Source organism: Corythoichthys intestinalis, chromosome 1 (assembly GCF_030265065.1).
Source record: "Corythoichthys intestinalis isolate RoL2023-P3 chromosome 1, ASM3026506v1, whole genome shotgun sequence".
Lineage (NCBI taxonomy): Eukaryota > Metazoa > Chordata > Actinopteri > Syngnathiformes > Syngnathidae > Corythoichthys > Corythoichthys intestinalis.
In genome coordinates this window covers 3,763,200-3,781,950 of record NC_080395.1, presented here as the reverse complement: position 1 = coordinate 3,781,950, position 18,751 = coordinate 3,763,200, and the positions used below count along the sequence as shown (strand labels likewise).

The window sequence follows — 18,751 nt, the reverse complement described above, 5'->3', positions numbered from 1 at the left end:
TTTTTGTGGGAATATGTGTCTGAACCATTTGTTAACAGCATTGTGGAAAAAAACAAAAAACTTTAGTATCTTATACCATTTTAGCTAGCTGACTTTTGCTACCTAAGTTAGCAATTGTTCTTTTGTTGTACATAGATCCTTATTTATTTATTTTTTATACCAATTGGTGGTCATCTTTGGTGTTTGCATTTTTTATGTTCCTTATCCAATTACTCGATTATTCGAACTATCTAGTTCATCGATTAATCGACTACTAAAATAATCGATAGCTGCAGCCCTAATTCCGACTCCTGCAGAACTCGTTCGTAACCCGAGGACTACCTGTATACCTTTGTTTGAATTATTATTGTAATGTCGGAATAGATATATGAACAGCTTGTTTATTCTCTACAGAGTATACTCTATAGTTTTTTTTTAAAACAGACTTACATTAATAGTAAGGTTTCCCTCAAAGATAAACCTGAGTACTTTGTTTGTGGGCTGGGGAATAATAGTGAAGGCCTTCACTAACCCGTGACTCAACACGACTCATCTTAACAACCATTGACTTGACACGACTTGTCTTTACAACCTTGTGACTGGCCTCGACTTGACCTCGAGACACGACTCGACATAACCTAATGACAAGACTCGACTTGACATAACCTTGTGACTAGAATCGACTCGACTCGACTTGCCCACAACAGGTAAGACTCTTGACTTGTGACTCGGATCATAGCGACTTGTGCAATTGTCTGGTTATAGCAGTACAAAACGTGTTTCTTCATGCTAAGTAATGCTAACCAAATGGTCATTTCAATGGTCTTATCCTCTCCGGCAGCGTACACCTACTTCTACAAGGGCTCCAAGTACTGGAAGTTCGACAACCACCGTATGAAGAGTGAGCCGGGCTACCCCAAGTCTATCCTGCGGGACTTTATGGGCTGCAACGTAGACCTGGACCCCCCTGACACCGACGACAAATACCCCAACGTCAACCAGCCGCCGTTCAACCCGGACGCCGGGCGCGAGGATGACAACAAAGTCGACGATAAGGACGGGGAGGATGGAGGCAGCGACGAGGATGAGCACGAGACCCGCGAGGAGGACACCAACGAGGTGGACGTGGTTCTGAAGGTGGACGACAGCCAGGAGCGGACAATGAACATCCTGATGGTTACCATCCCTCTGGTTCTGGTGCTGTGCATCCTGGGCCTGATTTACGCCATCATCAACACTCTTCAAAGCAAAGGGGCGCCGAGGCTTCTGGTGCACTGTAAGCGCTCGCTGCAGGACTGGGTTTGAACCCTGAACTCTAGAATGGGGACGCTGTACCCAAGACGGACCCTCAGCATACCCGCAAACAAATCATAGAAACAGGTGGTAACAGATCCATGCAGTTACTGTACTTACTAGGGAAGGGCATTATAACCTATTGATGGATCATTGTTGACTCACCGCAATCACTTGGTGTCAAACTCATTTTTCAAAATTCTAATACTGTATCAACCACCCATTCAGCAAGGAAAGGTATGTAGACATACTTAAATTGCATTAGTGGGCCACAAAGCAGAGTTTGGCACCGCCATTCATTTCAGTGATCGATCCATCAAAGACAACTGGTGCCCATCCGTAGTCTCGCCGCCACGGTGCATCGACTGCAGTCTATTTATACGAGACGAGTTTGCACATTGTTTGTGTTTATTGGGTGTGACTTTGTTTGTCTTGTTTTCATCATTTTTGATTGATTTCTAAACCAGGAAGTTTGCTCTATTCTCCGGGAACCCTGCCCCCTGTCTCCCTCTGGCCACGGTACACTCAGTTTACATTCAGTGGCAGGCTGACACCCTTTTTGCTTTAATGCCGTCCCTCCTGGAATTATTTTAAAATTCGGCTGTATCATCGTAGACATATCAAACACAGGTAGACATACAAAATCGCCTGAAGAAGTCCTGACTAAAAGTCTGCCCTTGTGGTTTAAAACTGCCAATTTCCAGAGGTCCTTCAAAGACAAACTCCTTGGAATTTGGTTCCATTGCCAACAGATTGAAATTTATTGTACATCCCTCTAATACATTGCTAGTACAATACAATTGGGCATTTGACCAAAATTAGAACCAAGTTGACATAAACCATCCATTGATTTCCCCCTCTCCACCTTCCACGTACGTTCTTTGCCTTCTTTGGAAGATGTTAAAAAGCATTTGTAAACAGTCTCTAAAAGGAAGCGCCGGCCTAAACTTTATGCGTCTCACTCTCAGACAGAGCAGAGAAAGTCTCACAGGAAGACCACCCGTCGCCTCTGCTTGGAGGGGGTGCAAGGTTCGGTCCCGTGGGTTTAAAGGAGGACATAAGTGCACCCCCCGCTATTAATGTAGCGAGCAACCTCTAATGGACTTTTTACAGCGGCACTTATTTGTAAAGGTGGTGCGGCAGTGATTTCACAGACAATTAGACTCGAGTCACAGGGACTCTGACTCCAGGCGACTCAAATCGTTAATTTGATGACTTGCAACTTGGACTAGGAAAAAAAAAAACTTGAATCGCTTAAGCTGGGAGGGTCTGAGACTGGACTTGTGAGGCAATAACTTGAGACTCAGCTCGTGACACATTGACTCGAGACTCGACAAGCTGACTCGAAAAACTTGAATCATGGATTGGTTGGACTTGATGTTGAGACTCGACTCGAGACTCAAAATAACCTTATTACTCAACTTGACTCGACTTAACCTCGTGACTCGACTCATTGCAAATTTGATGACTCACAAATTAACTCAGACTTGAAGATAAAAAACGCAGACTCGGACTTTGACTCTTGTGCTGGTAGGCGCCAGGACTCGACTCGACTTGTAAGGCAATAACTCCAGACTCATCGAACAGACTTGGAAAACTTCCCACCTGCCAGTGATCCGGTGGGAAAACGTAATTCTGGTTTATTCCCTGCAGACTGTACCGCATAGTTTTGTTATGTGACTAGCCTGTGACTCGACTTGACTCGTCTTTACAACCTTTGACTTGATACGACTTGTCTTTACTACGTTGTGATTCGGCTCGACACGACACGACCTTGAGACTCGATTCGAATTGACTCGACATAACCTTGTGACAAGACTCGACTTTACTTTCCCACAACATATAAGACTCGGGACTTACTTGTGACTCGGATCATAGCGCGCTTTCACAATAGCACGCTAGGTGTTTTTTTCACATATAGTCTGCTCTGTTTGGTAATGGGAATGCGCGTTCGAAGTCTAGTTCGGAACAAACAAACGAACTCTGGTCCACTCAAAAATCTTGGGTCTCGGTCCGCTTTTAGCGTAACCTGCTTCACTTGTGAATGCAAGTGGACCAGGGTGCGCTTATGCTACATCATGTGCAGCTGCTGTGATGCTCCACACTCCCTTCGCTCCCAGGGAGGTATTTCGTCTTTTAAATTTGTCCAATTAATGAATTTTCAACAAGTCATTTGCAAGTGTTGTTGGAGGTAGCTCTCCAACCAGACCCTGGTCCTCTTGGTCTAATGCAGTGGTTCTTAACCAAGCTAAAAGTACAGAACCCCACAAGTTCCTCGTGTAGTAGATAATAAAACCATTTATTTCAAACTCAAAACCGATATTCCAAGCTAGCTAATTTAGCAAATTCCCATATAAAAAAAATCATTTTGAAAGGATATTTTATAAGAAGGTCAAAATTTGAGACCACATGAGGCCCACCCATTTGAGGTCCATTGGCCGTGGCGCAGTAGGGAGTTGTCCTTAGACCGAAGGATCAGCGGTTCGATTCCCGGCTATGACTGCCCTTGAGCAAGGCACTGAACCCTGATTTGCTTCCAATGGGTTGGCAGCAGCCCCATTGGTGTGTGTGAATGTGTGCGTGCTGATGTAAAGCGCTTTGGGCATGGTAACCATGCAGATAAATGCACTATATAAGTACTGTCCATTTACCATTGGTCTGTTGTATTACCTGACACCAAGTGCGAGTCAACATTCCACTGAGCAAACCAGGTCCTCCTCCCATCAGATCGAGGACTAGCAGTTAAAAGAAATCAATTAAGCCCGCAAATTGGGAGCAAACCAGTCCAAAACCTGGTTTAAAAAGCCAATTTGCTTAGATTTAATCAGTGTACGAAAATAGGGCTTTGCTTTTCTTTACCTTCGCCGAACCCCTTAGACCAGGGGTCTCCAAACCGGTCCTCAAGGGCCGCTGTGGGTCCTGGTTTTTGTTCCAACCGATCGAGTACCGACAGTTTAACCAATGAAGATTCTGCTAAAACAAGTAGCACCTGACTGCAATCAACTGGTTACACTTGTAAGACACCAGATTGGCCTTAGACTGACTCACCCAACCCAGGTTAAGAACCACCGGTCTAATGTGAAAGTGCCTATAGTGACTCGTGCAATTGTCTGGGATTTCATGTGAACGACTGCTAATCCGCTTCATTAAAGAATAGCAGGTGTGCGCACACGCCACTGGACCCCCACTGACCCGAAACCTTGAACCCACGTTACCCAAAACACACTTTCACGTAGCAGGAACAAAAGCAAAAAAAAAAGTGTTTTTGCCTTTGAAGGGGTTCTACAAACCATAACCAAGATAAACATTTATTAGCGATGGGGGGCCTTTCCCGTTGCACCTCAGAATAGTTCAACTGAACTACACACAACCACAACTCAATGATGTCATGAATGACAGTTCAAATTCTACCTGTTTGTTGTCTTTTCTGCTTATTCATTACTACTAAAAGGTACGACAAGAGTATCAGAAAGGTGCTAGGTAGACAGAATCGCCACATTACGATTTGTGAGTGTCTATGTCTCGATGTTTTTCAGTTCCGTGAAAAGCCGGTGAGTTTCACGCTGACACTGAACATGACTTCAATAGGGGATGTTTTATATGAGCGGCTTAGCTTAGCTTAGCTTAGCAGCTCAGGTTACACATGCATGGAGAGAACAAATTTCCTGCCTTTTGAGACAAGGAAAGAAGGGGGCAGGGGGGCGAGCACAGTTTGTAGATCTCAGACAAGGAGGGCTAGTGGGAAAAGGGGGAGGGCAAACTGGCAAGACGCCACATGACCCAAATTCCCAGTGTAGCCAGGCAGCAGCTGGCTGCGTAGGAAAGCCGAGCTTTCAGTGGGAACGCTTTGTGTTTACTAACTTTAAAGCCTCAATTTCAACGCTGACAGTCGGTCTGCCCTACCCCTCCCAGACTGCTGCTTCTCAAATTCAGGTCCCAGGATCTTCGGTCCTTAAGCCGTCGCTTGTCATTTAAGTGCATACAAACTCCATATCTTTGCTTTTGGCCAGTTGAAAGCCGTGATATGATTGTGATGTATGATCACATACATCCGACATCCCGAGTGAACAGGACACATTGCTGCATTGACAGGAAGCAGTCAATGGCAGTTGCCAGGAAACGGTATCATCTGTCCGTTCTCAACGCAGGGGGGATGGCCGGTGGCAGCTAATCAGCGCTAAAAGCAGACACCCGTCCCCCCGCGTCTCTTCTTTCCTGCTTTTCACCTCCAGACGCAATCAGTCGACACCAGATGAGTAGAGTGACTCAGCAAAGTCTTTGCAAGGTGACCTTGATCGATTTGTCTCGAACAGAGCATTGAAAGCCTTGCGATTGCTGGGTTTCTTCTGTCTTCCCTATTTTAGTCATATATGCTGATCAGGTTTATGGCTTCCACCTTGCGGTGAGCGCAACATTTGTTTTAGAACTCTGTAGTACAAGGTAAAATCTTCCTGAGATCCTGCAAGAAACTGATGTGCTTCCACCAGACAGGACTGTTTAGTAGTCCTAGTTACTGTAACGGGTGCAAGTTGTGCTTAGCATAAGAAACCTCTCTCCCGATGCCTTCAAGAGAGTACGCCAGTGGCTAAAGCTGCTAGCCTGTGCTTTTGGCTTAGCAGTTAGCGTGCTCTCCTACCGTGCTGGATGCGGGTTGGAGTCCTGATTTGGATGAGGGGACGGATCGCATAAGCTGCTTTCGCACTGTAGAAACGATCCTCAGTTCCTGTAACACGGATGGGCAAACTGGTCCTTAAAGGGAACCACAGACAAAAAGACTTGTAGTTCTTAAAAGGTAAATGTTAGTATGAGTTATAATAATTTGATATTGCAAACCCTCTTAATGGTTTAATTTCTATAAATTTTGAAAAATTAGTTAAACTAGTAGGTCGCCATGCGGTGACGTCACTGGGCAGCGCTGCCGTACTTTCAGTGTTATTCGTTAGCTACATAAACATGTCGTCTCTTCTGCCCTTCCAATTTGAACCCGAGCGGAAAAGTGATGAGCAGGACAGCCCTGTCGACGGTTCACAAAACTAGCAGAAAAAGCAGTTAAATGAACGTCTCAAGCGGGATTCGAACCCACGTTACCCGCGAACAGACGACCACATGACTACACTTCCGCATGACGCCAGTGTCATGATTTCCCTTATAAAGCAAACGCAACCCACATGCGCTGTCTGTCTATGAGGTAAAACCCGAAAGGGATACACAACAGAAAAGTGCGGCTGGCTTGACCATGGAATTAAAAAAACGTGGCTCACTTCAGACAGCAAGCAGACAACAATAATATAGGGATTGCGTAAAAGGGTTTATTGAAAAAACACAAAAAAACATGCGATTATGAAAAAAAAACAAGTGAAAACCGGGGTGAGAGCCAGACAAACCAAAAAACAAGACAATGATGCAACTAGCACAAAGGCATATAGAAACTGTCAAATGGCAGCAAGTCAATATCTCAGCAAGCCGCCTAGGATCGGTGTTAAGACACTGCTGATGAGCTGGAATTGGATGCAGGTACAACATTGGGAACTTATTCACTGTAACAAAACAATCTGACCAGCAGCAGAATGAGACAACATAATGCCAGTCGTCATACTAGCTTAGCTTGCTAGCTAGCTGAGCTTTTCTCCCAGCCCAGGCCAACCGCGTCATAACCCCCAGCATGCATTGTACGCGTAAAACATGGCGCCCTTCGAAGGTCAAAACATACTAAATATTATAGATTTTAAAATCAATGGCAATAATATGTGTTTCTAGTTACATATTTTAGTAAAAGATAACAACTGTGGCTTATTAGAGCCTACAAGTATTTAAGTCCGAGGATCCCTGGAAGGGCCGCAGTGGGTTTGTTACAACTGATCCAGCACAGGCAGTTTAACCAATAAGGGGTCGGGGAAACAAGAAGCACCTGACTGCATTCAACTGATTGCACTTTTAAGACACCAGATTGGTGAAAAAGAGTCCTCTTGATGGGTTACAACAAAAACCTGCACCCACTGCGGCCCTTTGTGGAATAGTTTGCCCACCCCTGTCCTAGCACCTTTTGGGCGAAGATGACGTAATTTTGGAACTAAGAACCAGCAACTCGAGTTCTGAAACCATTTCAGTTCCTTCTCTGAGGTAGGGACTTTCAGTGGGGTTGTAGGAACTTGATGACGTAGGTGTTTGGTGATTTGCTGAAATCACAAGCTACGCCCCATCCTCGAGGAGCCGCCATATTTTACAAACTACCCTGTACTGCAGGGGTGCCCAAACTACGGCCCGTGGGCCGGATATGGCCCGCCTCCACATTTGGTCCGGTCCCCTGAACGTTTTTTTATTTCCTGGCTTTTTTTCTGTGAAGAACCCAGAAAGAGTTATTTGGTTATTATCTATTTAATTAATAGTGTTATCATCATTTATTATATTATATCATATTTTGGGCTGTCAAACGACTACAATTTTTAATCGAGTTAATCACAGCTTAAAAATTAGTTAATCGCAATTCAAACCATCTATAAAATATGCCATATTTTTCTGTAAATCATTGTTGGAATGGAAAGATAAGACACAAGACGGATATATATATATACATTCAACATACTGTACATAAGTACTGTATTTGTTTATTATAACAATAAATCAACAAGTTGGCATTAACATTATTAACATTCTTTCTGTGAAAGGGGTCCACAGATAGAAAGACTTGGAGTTCTTAAAAGATACATTTTAGTACAAGTTATAAACATTTCATATTAAAACCCCTCTTAATGTGTTCGTTTTAATAAAATTTGTAAAATTTTCAATCAAAAAATAAACTAATAGCCCCGTATTGTTGATATCAATAATTACACGATGCTCATGGTGCTGAAACCCATAAAATCAGTCGCACCCAAGCGCCAGCAGAGGACAACAAAACACCAACACTGTCATTTTAATCTGTTTGAGCGGGGCATGTGCGTTAATTGCGACAAATATTTTAAGGTGATTAATTAAAAAATTTAATTGCCGCCCATTAACGTGATTATTTTGACAGCCCTATATATTATATTATATTATATTATATTATATTTATATTATTTTTTTATTTTATTTACTTTTGTTCCGTGAAGAATTCAGAAAGGGTTATTTGATTGTTTCTTTCTGAAAAACAATGAATTTTTACTAGGGGTGTCAAACAAAATTTGTAATCGAGTTAATTACAGCTTAAAAATTAATTAATTAATCGTAATTAATCACAATTGCAATTCAAACCATCTATAAAATATGCCATATTTTTCTGTAAATTATTGTTGGAATGGAAAGATAAGACACAAGATGGATATATACATTCAACATACGGTACATAAGGACTGTATTTCTTTATAATAACAATTAATCAACAAGATGGCATTACCATTATTAACATTCTGTTAAAGCGATCCATGGATAGAAAGACTTGTAGTTCTAAAAAGATAGTACAAGTTATAGAAATTTTATATTAAAACCCCTCTTCATGTTTTTGTTTTAATAAAATTTGTAAAATTTTCAATCAAAACATAAACTAGTAGCCGGCCATTGTTGATGTCAATAATTACTTACACAATGCTCATGGGTGCTTAAGCCTATAAAATCAGTCGCACCCTCCGAAACTCCGAAAAACAACAAGTACGCCTTTCACTGTACTGTCATTTTAATCTGTTTGAGCGGGGCATTTGTGCGTTAATTGCGTCAAATATTTTAACGAGATTAATTTTAAAAATTAATTACCGCTCGTTAACGCGATAATTTCGACAGCCCTAATTTTTACATTTGGCACTCCTGCGTTCGTCACACTTTTTCTGTTACAAACTGACCCGGCCCCTCATCAGAGAAGGACAAAGTTATGTGGCCCTCACAGGAAAAAGTTTGGGGACCCCTGCTGTACTGAATGTGTGCTCTTCCAGTCTTGTTGGTAGACACTGGATTTGCTCGCAGTTTGAAATTATTCCCTAAAAAATGCAAGAATTACCACTGTGTCCTCGATGGTTTCCATTTGTTTTTTTTTTTCCCATTCACCTTAATTTTATCGTGCCAGAGGTGCTGACTACAACGTCACAACAGTTCGTATCAAGCGCAGTACCCTTCTGTGAACACAACTGCCTGGCGTAGGACAGTTCCTATAACTACTGGAAAGGAGTATAGTTATAGGAACTAAGTACTCGTGTTTCTGCAGTTGGAAAGTGGTGATTGGTGCCAAGACACAAATCAGCAGTGAAGGTTTAGGTGCTGGTATAACGGGTGCAAGTAACGCATTGCATTCTAAACCTGATGCCTTCAGGAGAGTACGCTAGTAGCTGTAGCTGCTAGCCTTGGCTTTCGGCCTGGCGGTTAGCTAGACACAGGACACAGGTTTGAGTCCTGACCGAAACCGAGGGGACGGATCGCGTTAAACTACCACACGTTTCAAGTCAAGTAGACCGTGAACTTGTGATCTACACTATGTAATCTCACTTCCACCAAGAACATTAGATACATCTTGAGCTAAGATGATTTTGCACTGTGAGATGTGTATCATAGCTTACTGTTGAAACGCAACTAAAACTAACCGTACAGCTTTGTGCAATCGTGACTTCAGTCATGCTTTCATCCACAACCACCCACACAACAACTTTCAAGGCACATTTTGCTTCCCAAGGGCATCGATCTGTAATTTTAGCCACGACCACACTTGTTGCTGGAACTTCAAAACCACTTCCTGGTCGAGTCCCTCGTCCTCAAACCTTTTGGGATGGCCTAAAAGTTCAGTTGACTCGACTGTGTTGAACGCAGCTCCCCACATGCGTTGTCCAGCAAAATGGAGGACGCTGGTCACTTTGGCGCAGCTTTTTTTTTTGTGTGTGTTTATCTGTGTTGTGTTTGTTGTTGTTTTTGACACATTCTCCTCGCCGCCTGCTCAGGAGGTCCTCGTTGGTCGTCAGCATCTCACCCTCTCTTGACCTCGACGACCCAGTTCAGTCTTTTGTGTCCTATTTGATTTTATGTGTTAATAACATTCCAATTAGTTGACTGATTGTTTTGAAGATTTTATACATACATTAGTGTCGTGTGTGTGTTTACCTCTAGTTGAGGGTTTTAACAAAGCCATGCTGGACATGTACACAATAATAATAATAATAAAAAACACTCTTCAAATGTTGTGTTATGTTTGTGAGAATCATGCAAAAAAAGTACAACCTCTGTTTATATAAAAGCAAGGGCGTAGGTTTAGTCTCAAAATTTGTAGGGATGATTAAACAGCATAACTTTCATGTACACTTTTTGCTCAGGATGGGACATTAATAAGACCAAAAAGATTGGGTGAACCGGGGTCAGGGATACATTTCTCACGAATATGAACCGAAATATTTGATATGCTAAATCAGGCATGCTAATTACCGTAATTTCCCGAATATAAGGCGCGCCCGTGTATAACGTGCAACCAAATTTTAGCACCAATAAATAGAAGAATACAAGAAAACAGAGCTCGTGTAGAGATACAGAAATGTCATTTTACTGACTGGTGAAGCACAGCACAAGCATAGCTTATTGGTAGTTTAAAACATTACTATAAACTGACAATATGTACGGTAATAATATGATTTGAAAACTTCTTCAACTTACCAGAATCCAGGAGAAAACAAAACAGATGTGACTTTTCTTTTTTAAAAGCTGCTGTATACAAGTGGGGCAAATAAGTATTTAGTCAACCACTAATTGTGCAAGTTCTCCAACTGGAAAATATTAGAGAGGCCTGTAATTGTCAACATGGGTAAACCTCAACCATGAGAGACAGAATGTGAAAAAAAAACAACAGAAAATCACATTGTTTGATTTTTAAGGAATTTATTTGCAAATCATGGTGGAAAATAAGTATTTGGTCTATACCAAAAGTTCATTTCAATACTTTGTTATGTACCCTGTGTTGGCAATAACGGAGGCCAAACGTTTTCTGTAACTCTTCACAAGCTTTTCACACACTGTTGCTGGTATTTTGGCCCATTCCTCCATGCAGATCTCCTCTAGAGCAGTGATGTTTTGGGGCTGTTATTGGGCTAAACAGACTTTCAACTCTCTCCTCACCCCGTGGAGTCAAAATGATAACAAGAACGGGGGGGCAAAAATCCCAGAACCACACAGGGGGACCTAGTGAATGACCCACAGAGAGCTGGGATCAAATCCTGCACTGCCAGACGTGTCCCCCTGCTGAAGCCAGTACACGTCCAGGCCCGTCTGCGGTTCGCTAGAGAGCATTTGGATGATCCAGAAGAGGACTGGCAGAATGTGTCATGGTCAGATGAAACCAAAATAAAACTTTTTGGTTGAAACACAGGTTCTCGTGTTTGGAGGAAAAAGAATACTGAAATGCACCATATCCACTGTGAAGCATGGGGGTGAAAACATCATACTTTGGGGCTGTTTTTCTGCAAAGGGACCAGGACGACTGATCTGTGTAAAGGAAAGAATGAATGGGGCCATGTATCGAGAGATTTTGAGTGAAAATCTCCTTCCATCAGCAAGGGCATTGAAGATGAGACGTGGCTGGGTCTTTCAGCATGACAATGATCCCAAACACACAGCCAGGGCAACAAAGGAGTGGCTTCGTAAGAAGCATTTCAAGGTCCTGGAGTGGCCTAGACAGTCTCCAGGTCTCAACCCCATAGAAAATCTACGGAGGGAGTTGAAAATCCGTGTTGCCCAACGACAGCCCCAAAAACATCACTGCTCTAGAGGAGATCTGCATGGAGGAATGGGCCGAAATACCAGCAACAGTGTTAAAAGCTTGTTAAGAGTTACAGAAAACGTTTGGCCTCCGTTATTGCCAACAAAGGGTACATAACAAAGTATTGAAATGAACTTTTGGTATTGACCAAATACTTATTTTCACCATGATTTGCAAATAAATTCTTTAAAAATCAAACAATGTGATTTTCTGTTTTTTTTTTAACCATGTTGACAATTACAGGCCTCTCTAATATTTTCAAGTGGGAGAACTTGCACAATTAGTGGTTAACTAAATACGTATTTGGCCCACTGTGCATACTTCACAACTAATTCCACTTTTGTGCACCTTTCTAAGTAATTTTTGAAATGTTTAGGACCCATTTTTGTTCAATTTACTGCATTTTTGATTAATTTTAGACCACATTTTACTATAACTTTTTGTGCAACTGAGTTTGCTTTGGTACTTCTTAGTACGTTTTTGTAATATAAGGTTATTTAATGCTCTTTTCATATATGAGTCTGAACTCTAATGTGCCGTATTCCTGGATTTGTGTGAACTTGATTTCTCCCAGAACGATGAACGGTTAACAACGCCATTCGGACGGACTTCCTGCGCTGATGTCACGCCCCGTATGGCCTTATTTCCTGTCTCACACGGGACACCAGGGTCTTGTGTGCCACGACAGGAAGCAGAATCAGCACTTAAAGCCTGGAAGACACAAAACAGGCAACACTGCGACCATGTTGAAAGGAAGTACATTGTTCACAATCGGAGATATTGAATTTTTCTCTCTCGCCAAAAAAAAAAAGACAAAAAAACTTCACAACCTGTATAGAGTCTTTCAGTACCATTGGCAATGATAGATGTCCAATCAGGTGTCGTTTTTCTTCTTTCTGCTGTGAATTTAAATGAGTTTCTTGATAGTAGACGTCCAATCCGTTTGAAGTAGGACTTTAAAGTACTTATGAAAGGATCAAAAAAAAGTTCTAAATAGCATTATTATGTGAATTAGAATCATATTTTGAGACAATTGGTCTATATACAACAATTTGGAAAAGTGCAGATGACCAGAAATTAGTATTTTAATCTGCCGTTGAGCCCCTGCCTGTCATTATAGAATATACGATTTATGAAATATTAAAAATGCATTTTTTCAGTACGACATGGCAAAATTACTCCATAATGGTCAAAACTGTTTACTTCTTGCACTTTCCCGAGCAATATTTTATGCCACTGGAGTTAGGCCGGCTTTTGTCATTTCCCTGCCCCGTGGCCTGTACTACGAACGGAGTTCAAACTCCCCAGAAGTAATCCAGTTTACCAGTGGGTAACCGGAGTTGACAAAACCTGGTTATATAGTTTGTGGTCAATCGGTGTGTTTTCTAAAATTTCCAGGTTCGCGGTGAATCAGTAACAGGCACACTTTTGCTCAAAAGACGATGTTTATTGATTAGAAAATGCAGAATAAATGAGATTTTTTTATTACAATCCTACAAGAGAAAGCAAACAGGTATCAAGAAATGTCAACGATGACGCTAGACTTGAGCTTGTCAACCCCAGAAACCCAGCGCTACGTTACAGCACAACCAAGTGTCCCCTAGCAATGAAAATCGCTCACCGTGACAAATAAGTGGGAAGCCAGCAACACTCCGGCAGAGCAGCAAAGGAACAAAGCCAGGCGATCCTGTCCGTGACGCCAATGATGTTTTCCAAAATTTCCAGGTTCGCGGTGAATCAGTAACAGGCACACTTTTGCTCAATAGACGATGTTTATTGATTAGAAAATGCAGAATAAATGAGATTTTTTGATTACAATCCCACAAGAGCAAGCAAACAGGTATCAAGAAATGTCAACGATGATGCTAGACTTGAGCTTGTCAACCCCAGAATCCCAGCGCTATGTTAAAGCACAACCAAGTGTCCCCTAGCAATGAAAATCGCTTACCGTGACAAATGAGTGGGAAGCCAGCAAAATTGGGAACAAAGCCAGGCGATTCGTACGTGACCCCTGGCGGAATTCCTTTGCTGCTCTGCCGGAGTGTTTTTACCGGTCAATGGTTGTTGATTTTTGAGCATTTACAGGTCACTTTCTGTTAATTTTGGCTATACAGGTCACTTCCTTTTGATGTTCGGCATTTTCTGGTCACTTCCTGTAGATTTTGGGCATTTACATGTCATTTTTTAAATTGATTTGGGCATTCAGATTTCACTTACTGTTAATTTTTTGCATTTGAATGTAACTTCCCTTTGAATTTGGGGCATTTACAGGTAACTTTCTTTTGATTTTGGGCATTTACAGGTCACTTTGTGTTGATTTTTGGGAATTTATGGGTCACGTCATGTTCATTTTAGGGCATCTTCAGGTAACTTTCTTTTGATTTGGGGGCATTTACAGGTTACTTTCTGTTGGTTTTGGATTTGCAGGTCACTCCCTGTTGAATTTGGAAATTTGAAAGTCAATTTTTATTTACTTTCGGGCATTTACAGGTCACTTTCTATATATTTTGGAGCCTATACGGGTCACCTCCTGTTGAATTTGGGCATTTGCCGGTAACTGCGTACTGATTTTGGGGCATTCACAGTTCACTTACTATTTTGTGGCATGTACAGATCACTTCCTGTTGATTTTGGGACATATATGGGTCACTTCCTGTGGATTTTGAGCACATACATGTCATTTTTTATTGGTTTGGGCATTCAGATTTCACTTACTCTTATTTTTTGCATTTAAATGTTACTTCCCTTTGAATTTGGGCCATTTACAGGTAACTTGCTGTTGATTCGGAGCATTTAAAGGTCACTTCGTGTTGATTTTGGGGCTTTTTCGGTTAACTGTCTTTTGATTTGGGGCATTTACAGGTCACTTCGTGTTGATTTTTGGGCATTTATGGGTCACGTCCTGTTCATTTTAGGGCATCTTCAGGTAACTATCTTTTGATTTGGGGGCATTTACAGGTTACTTTCTATTGATTTTGGATTTGCAGGTCACTCCCTGTTGAATTTGGAAATTTGAAAGTCACTTTCTATTTACTATGGGGCATTTACAGGTCACTTTCTATATATTTTAGAGCCTATACGGGTCACCTCCTGTTGAATTTGGGCATTTGCAGGTAACTGCGTACTGATTTTGGGGCATTCACAGTTCACTTACTATTTTGTGGCATGTACAGATCACTTCCTGTTGATTTTGGGACATATATGGGTCACCTCCTGTTTATTTTGGACTTTTGCAGGTCACCGCCTTCTGATTTTGGTGCATTTTGCAGGTCAATTCCTGTTGATTTTTGGGGCATATACATGTCACTTCCTGTTGATCTTGGGTATTTACAGGTCACTTCCTGTTGATTTCTGGCATTTACAGGTCACTTCCTGTTGATTTTTGGGCATTTGCATGTCATTTCCTGTGGATTTTGGGCATTTACAGGTCACTTTAGTTTAATCTTGGGGCATTTACAGGTCATTTCCTGTGGATTTTGGACATTTACATGTCATTTCCTGTTGTTTTTTTTTTTTTTGCATTTAAATGTTACTTTCTGTTGATTTTGGCCATTTACAGGTCATTTCTTGTTCATTTTATGCATTTACGGGTCACTTCCTTTTGATTTTGTAGGATTTGCGGGTCACTTCCTGTTGATCTTGGGCATTTACCAGTCAATGGTTGTTGATTTTTGAGCATTTACAGGTCAATTTCTGTTAATTTTGGCTATACAGGTCACTTGCTGTTGATTTCTGGCATTTACAGGTCACTTTATTTTGATTTTGGGGCATTTGCATGTCATTTCCTGTGGATTTTGGGCATTTACAGGTCACTTTATTTTAATCTTGGGGCATTTAAAGGTCATTTCCTGTGGATTTTTGACATTTACATGTCATTTCCTATTGATTTGGGCATTCAGATTTCAATTACTGTTGTTTTTTTTTTTTTTTTTGCATTTACATGTTACTTTCTGTTGATTTTGGCCATTTACAGGTCATTTCTTGTTCATTTTATGCATTTACGGGTCACTTCTTGTTGATTTTGTAGGATTTGTGGGTCACTTCCTGTTGAACTTGGGCATTTACCGGTCAATGGTTGTATATTTTTGAGCATTTACAGGTCACTTTCTGTTAATTTTGGCTATACAGGTCATTTCCTTTTCATGTTGTGCATTTTCAGGTCACTTCCTGTAGATTTGGGGCATTTACATGTCATTTTTTTATTGATTTAGGCATTCAGATTTCACTTACTGTTAATTTTTTGCATTTAAATGTAACTTCCCTTTGAATTTGGGGCATTTATGGGTAACTTGCTGTTGATTTGGAGCATTTAAAGGTCACTTCGTGTTGATTTTGAGGCTTTTTCAGTTAACTTTCTTTTGATTTTGAGCATTTACAGGTCACTTCGTGTTGATTTTTGGGCATTTACGGGTCACGTCCTGTTCATTTTAGGGCATCTTCAGGTAACTTTCTTTTGATTTTGGGGAATTTACAGGTTACTTTCTGTTGGTTTTGGATTTGCAGGTCACTCCCTGTTGAATTTGGAAATTTGAAAGTCAATTTTTATTTACTTTCGGGCATTTACAGGTCACTTTCTATATATTTTGGAGCCTATACGGGTCACCTCCTGTTGAATTTGGGCATTTGCCGGTAACTGCGTACTGATTTTGGGGCATTCACAGTTCACTTACTATTTTGTGGCATGTACAGATCACTTACTGGTGATTTTGGGACATATACGGGTCACCTCCTGTTTATTTTGGGCATTTGCAGGTAACTGCCTTTTGATTTTAGTGCATTTAGCTGGTCAATTCCTGTTGATTTTTGAGGCCTATAGACCCTACTCACCGACGTCACAGAATGACGTGTTGCTGTATCCGGCCGCCATATTGTCCGTCTCTGTTTAGCCCTATTCTCAATGGTTTCAATTAGTCGTTCAGTTTATAGAGCAATTCTTGGAAGCCCCGGTGCTTTCAGACACTGTAGCCTCATTGGATGCGTTGCATAAAAGGCGTTATGTGGAAAAGCTTCAGTCTATCCATTCGCCAGATCCACATTTGATGCCTAAATCGATATTTTTCGACGCGCTGTCTTCGCCCTCTCTGCCTGACATCTGCTACCTTGATATATACAACTATCTTGTCGACACAAAATCAGCCTATTCTCACGAAAGTTTGAAAAACTTTAAGAGCAGCACTCTAAGCAACATTACCACGTGTGATTTCTAAAATGGCGACAATCAAAAAAAAAATCAAAAAAAAAAAAAAGTTGCCTGCGATGGCCGATGCTTCAAGGATAGGTGGATATTGTACTATTTCTTCAATAAAACACGCAACAACTGTGTCTGCCTCATTTGCAAAGAGACAGTCACTGTTTTCAAAGAGTTCGATGTGACGCGATAATGATATTACCGAACAAGACACGCTAACATGTACGACAACATTACAGGGAAGATACGCAGCGGGAAATGATAGCAACTTGAAGCTAGTTTCATTTCACAGCAGCAGTATTTCGCAAGAGCCCAAGTGTCGAAAGAGAATGCCACAAAGACGAGACTGTTGAAATTATGAATTAAAAAAAATAATAAAGCAAATGTGACACACAGAAGGGCTTGCTAACATTTGTTTAAATATATTTTTCTATGTAAATCAGCCAAGGTAGCCCCCCGCATTTTTACCACACCAAATCTGGCCCCTTTTGCAAAAGGTTTGGACACCCCTGTTTAACTGATGATCCGTAGACGAGGCCAGCTTCTTTCACTTGGTACCAGCTAAATATTATTCAAAATGTAATGATGGTGGAAGAAATAAGCATCTTAAATTTGAAACTGTATGTTATCGGCGATTAGCCTCGCAATGATCTTAATTGTGGTTGTCAGCCCAAAACCCTCTAAATACGTATATATTAAATGCATCTTACCAGATATAAAATGACTACTACATAATCCGTAGTAATCGTTTGGAGCCCAGTTTTCTCGTCGAATTGCAGCAGTCCATCTCGCTCTCCTCTCCGGGTCTCTCGGTATACGGTAGAACTTCAAGTCTCTCCGTCTATCTTCTCTGTTATTGCAACCAATTGCCACACACGCCTTCAACATTTTGATTATTAATGTTAATGAGCAGAAAAACACGCCATAATAGGAGGAATTTACGTAGCGGTAATGCGTCAAAACGACGAGTAGACGGACAATATGGCTACGTTCATACTACAGGTCTTAATGCACGAATCCGATTTTTTCGTGTTTTTCCGACTCGAGTGAGGCATTAACTTGACGGTCTGAACGTGACAAGTCGCATAGAACTGGACCATTTCAAATCCGATCTGGGTCACTTTCGTATGTGGTTCAAATCCGATCTGGGCCACATTTTTCCAGACTGTTGCGGCGGTCTGTACTGTCCACTCTCCCAAATCGGATTTCATGCAGCAATTACGTCATCAAATAGCGAGAGAGACGCTACCGTAGCGATGCACCTGTGCGTTATTAGCGCCTAGCTTGCAGTGAACACGGCTTTTGGGGAAGGGCTGGGCTTGACAACAGTCATAAAAAATAAAAATGGGTTGAGGATAAGCCTGAGAATGCTCAGTTTTCTCTCTGCTCCAAGTGAGCAATATTTCAACATTGCCTACACGGCCGAGAGTCGGGGCAAACTGCCCGTATGTGTGTGTGACATGCACGGACAGTGCGTGCATGCTATCGATCCATATAAACTTTGAATATAAGCCTAAACGGGGATTATTTATGTCTGTTATTTGTGTCCTCCTTTTGAAAAGCAAAATATGATATCCCTGGAATGACGGATG

The 18,751-nt window shown here is 41.5% G+C and overlaps 1 protein-coding gene across 1 annotated transcript in view; it reads left to right on the top strand.

Annotated features, from left to right (window-relative positions):
- mmp15b (matrix metallopeptidase 15b) overlaps nucleotides 1-6,666 on the top strand; it is a 64,349-nt gene extending 57,683 nt beyond the window's left edge. Inside the window, exon 10 of the mRNA XM_057853813.1 lies at nucleotides 821-6,666. Within this exon, the coding sequence (XP_057709796.1) occupies nucleotides 821-1,284 (464 nt within the window). The 3' untranslated portion in view covers nucleotides 1,285-6,666. The remainder of the gene's footprint in view (nucleotides 1-820) is intronic.
- Nucleotides 6,667-18,751: the final 12,085 nt, after the last annotated feature.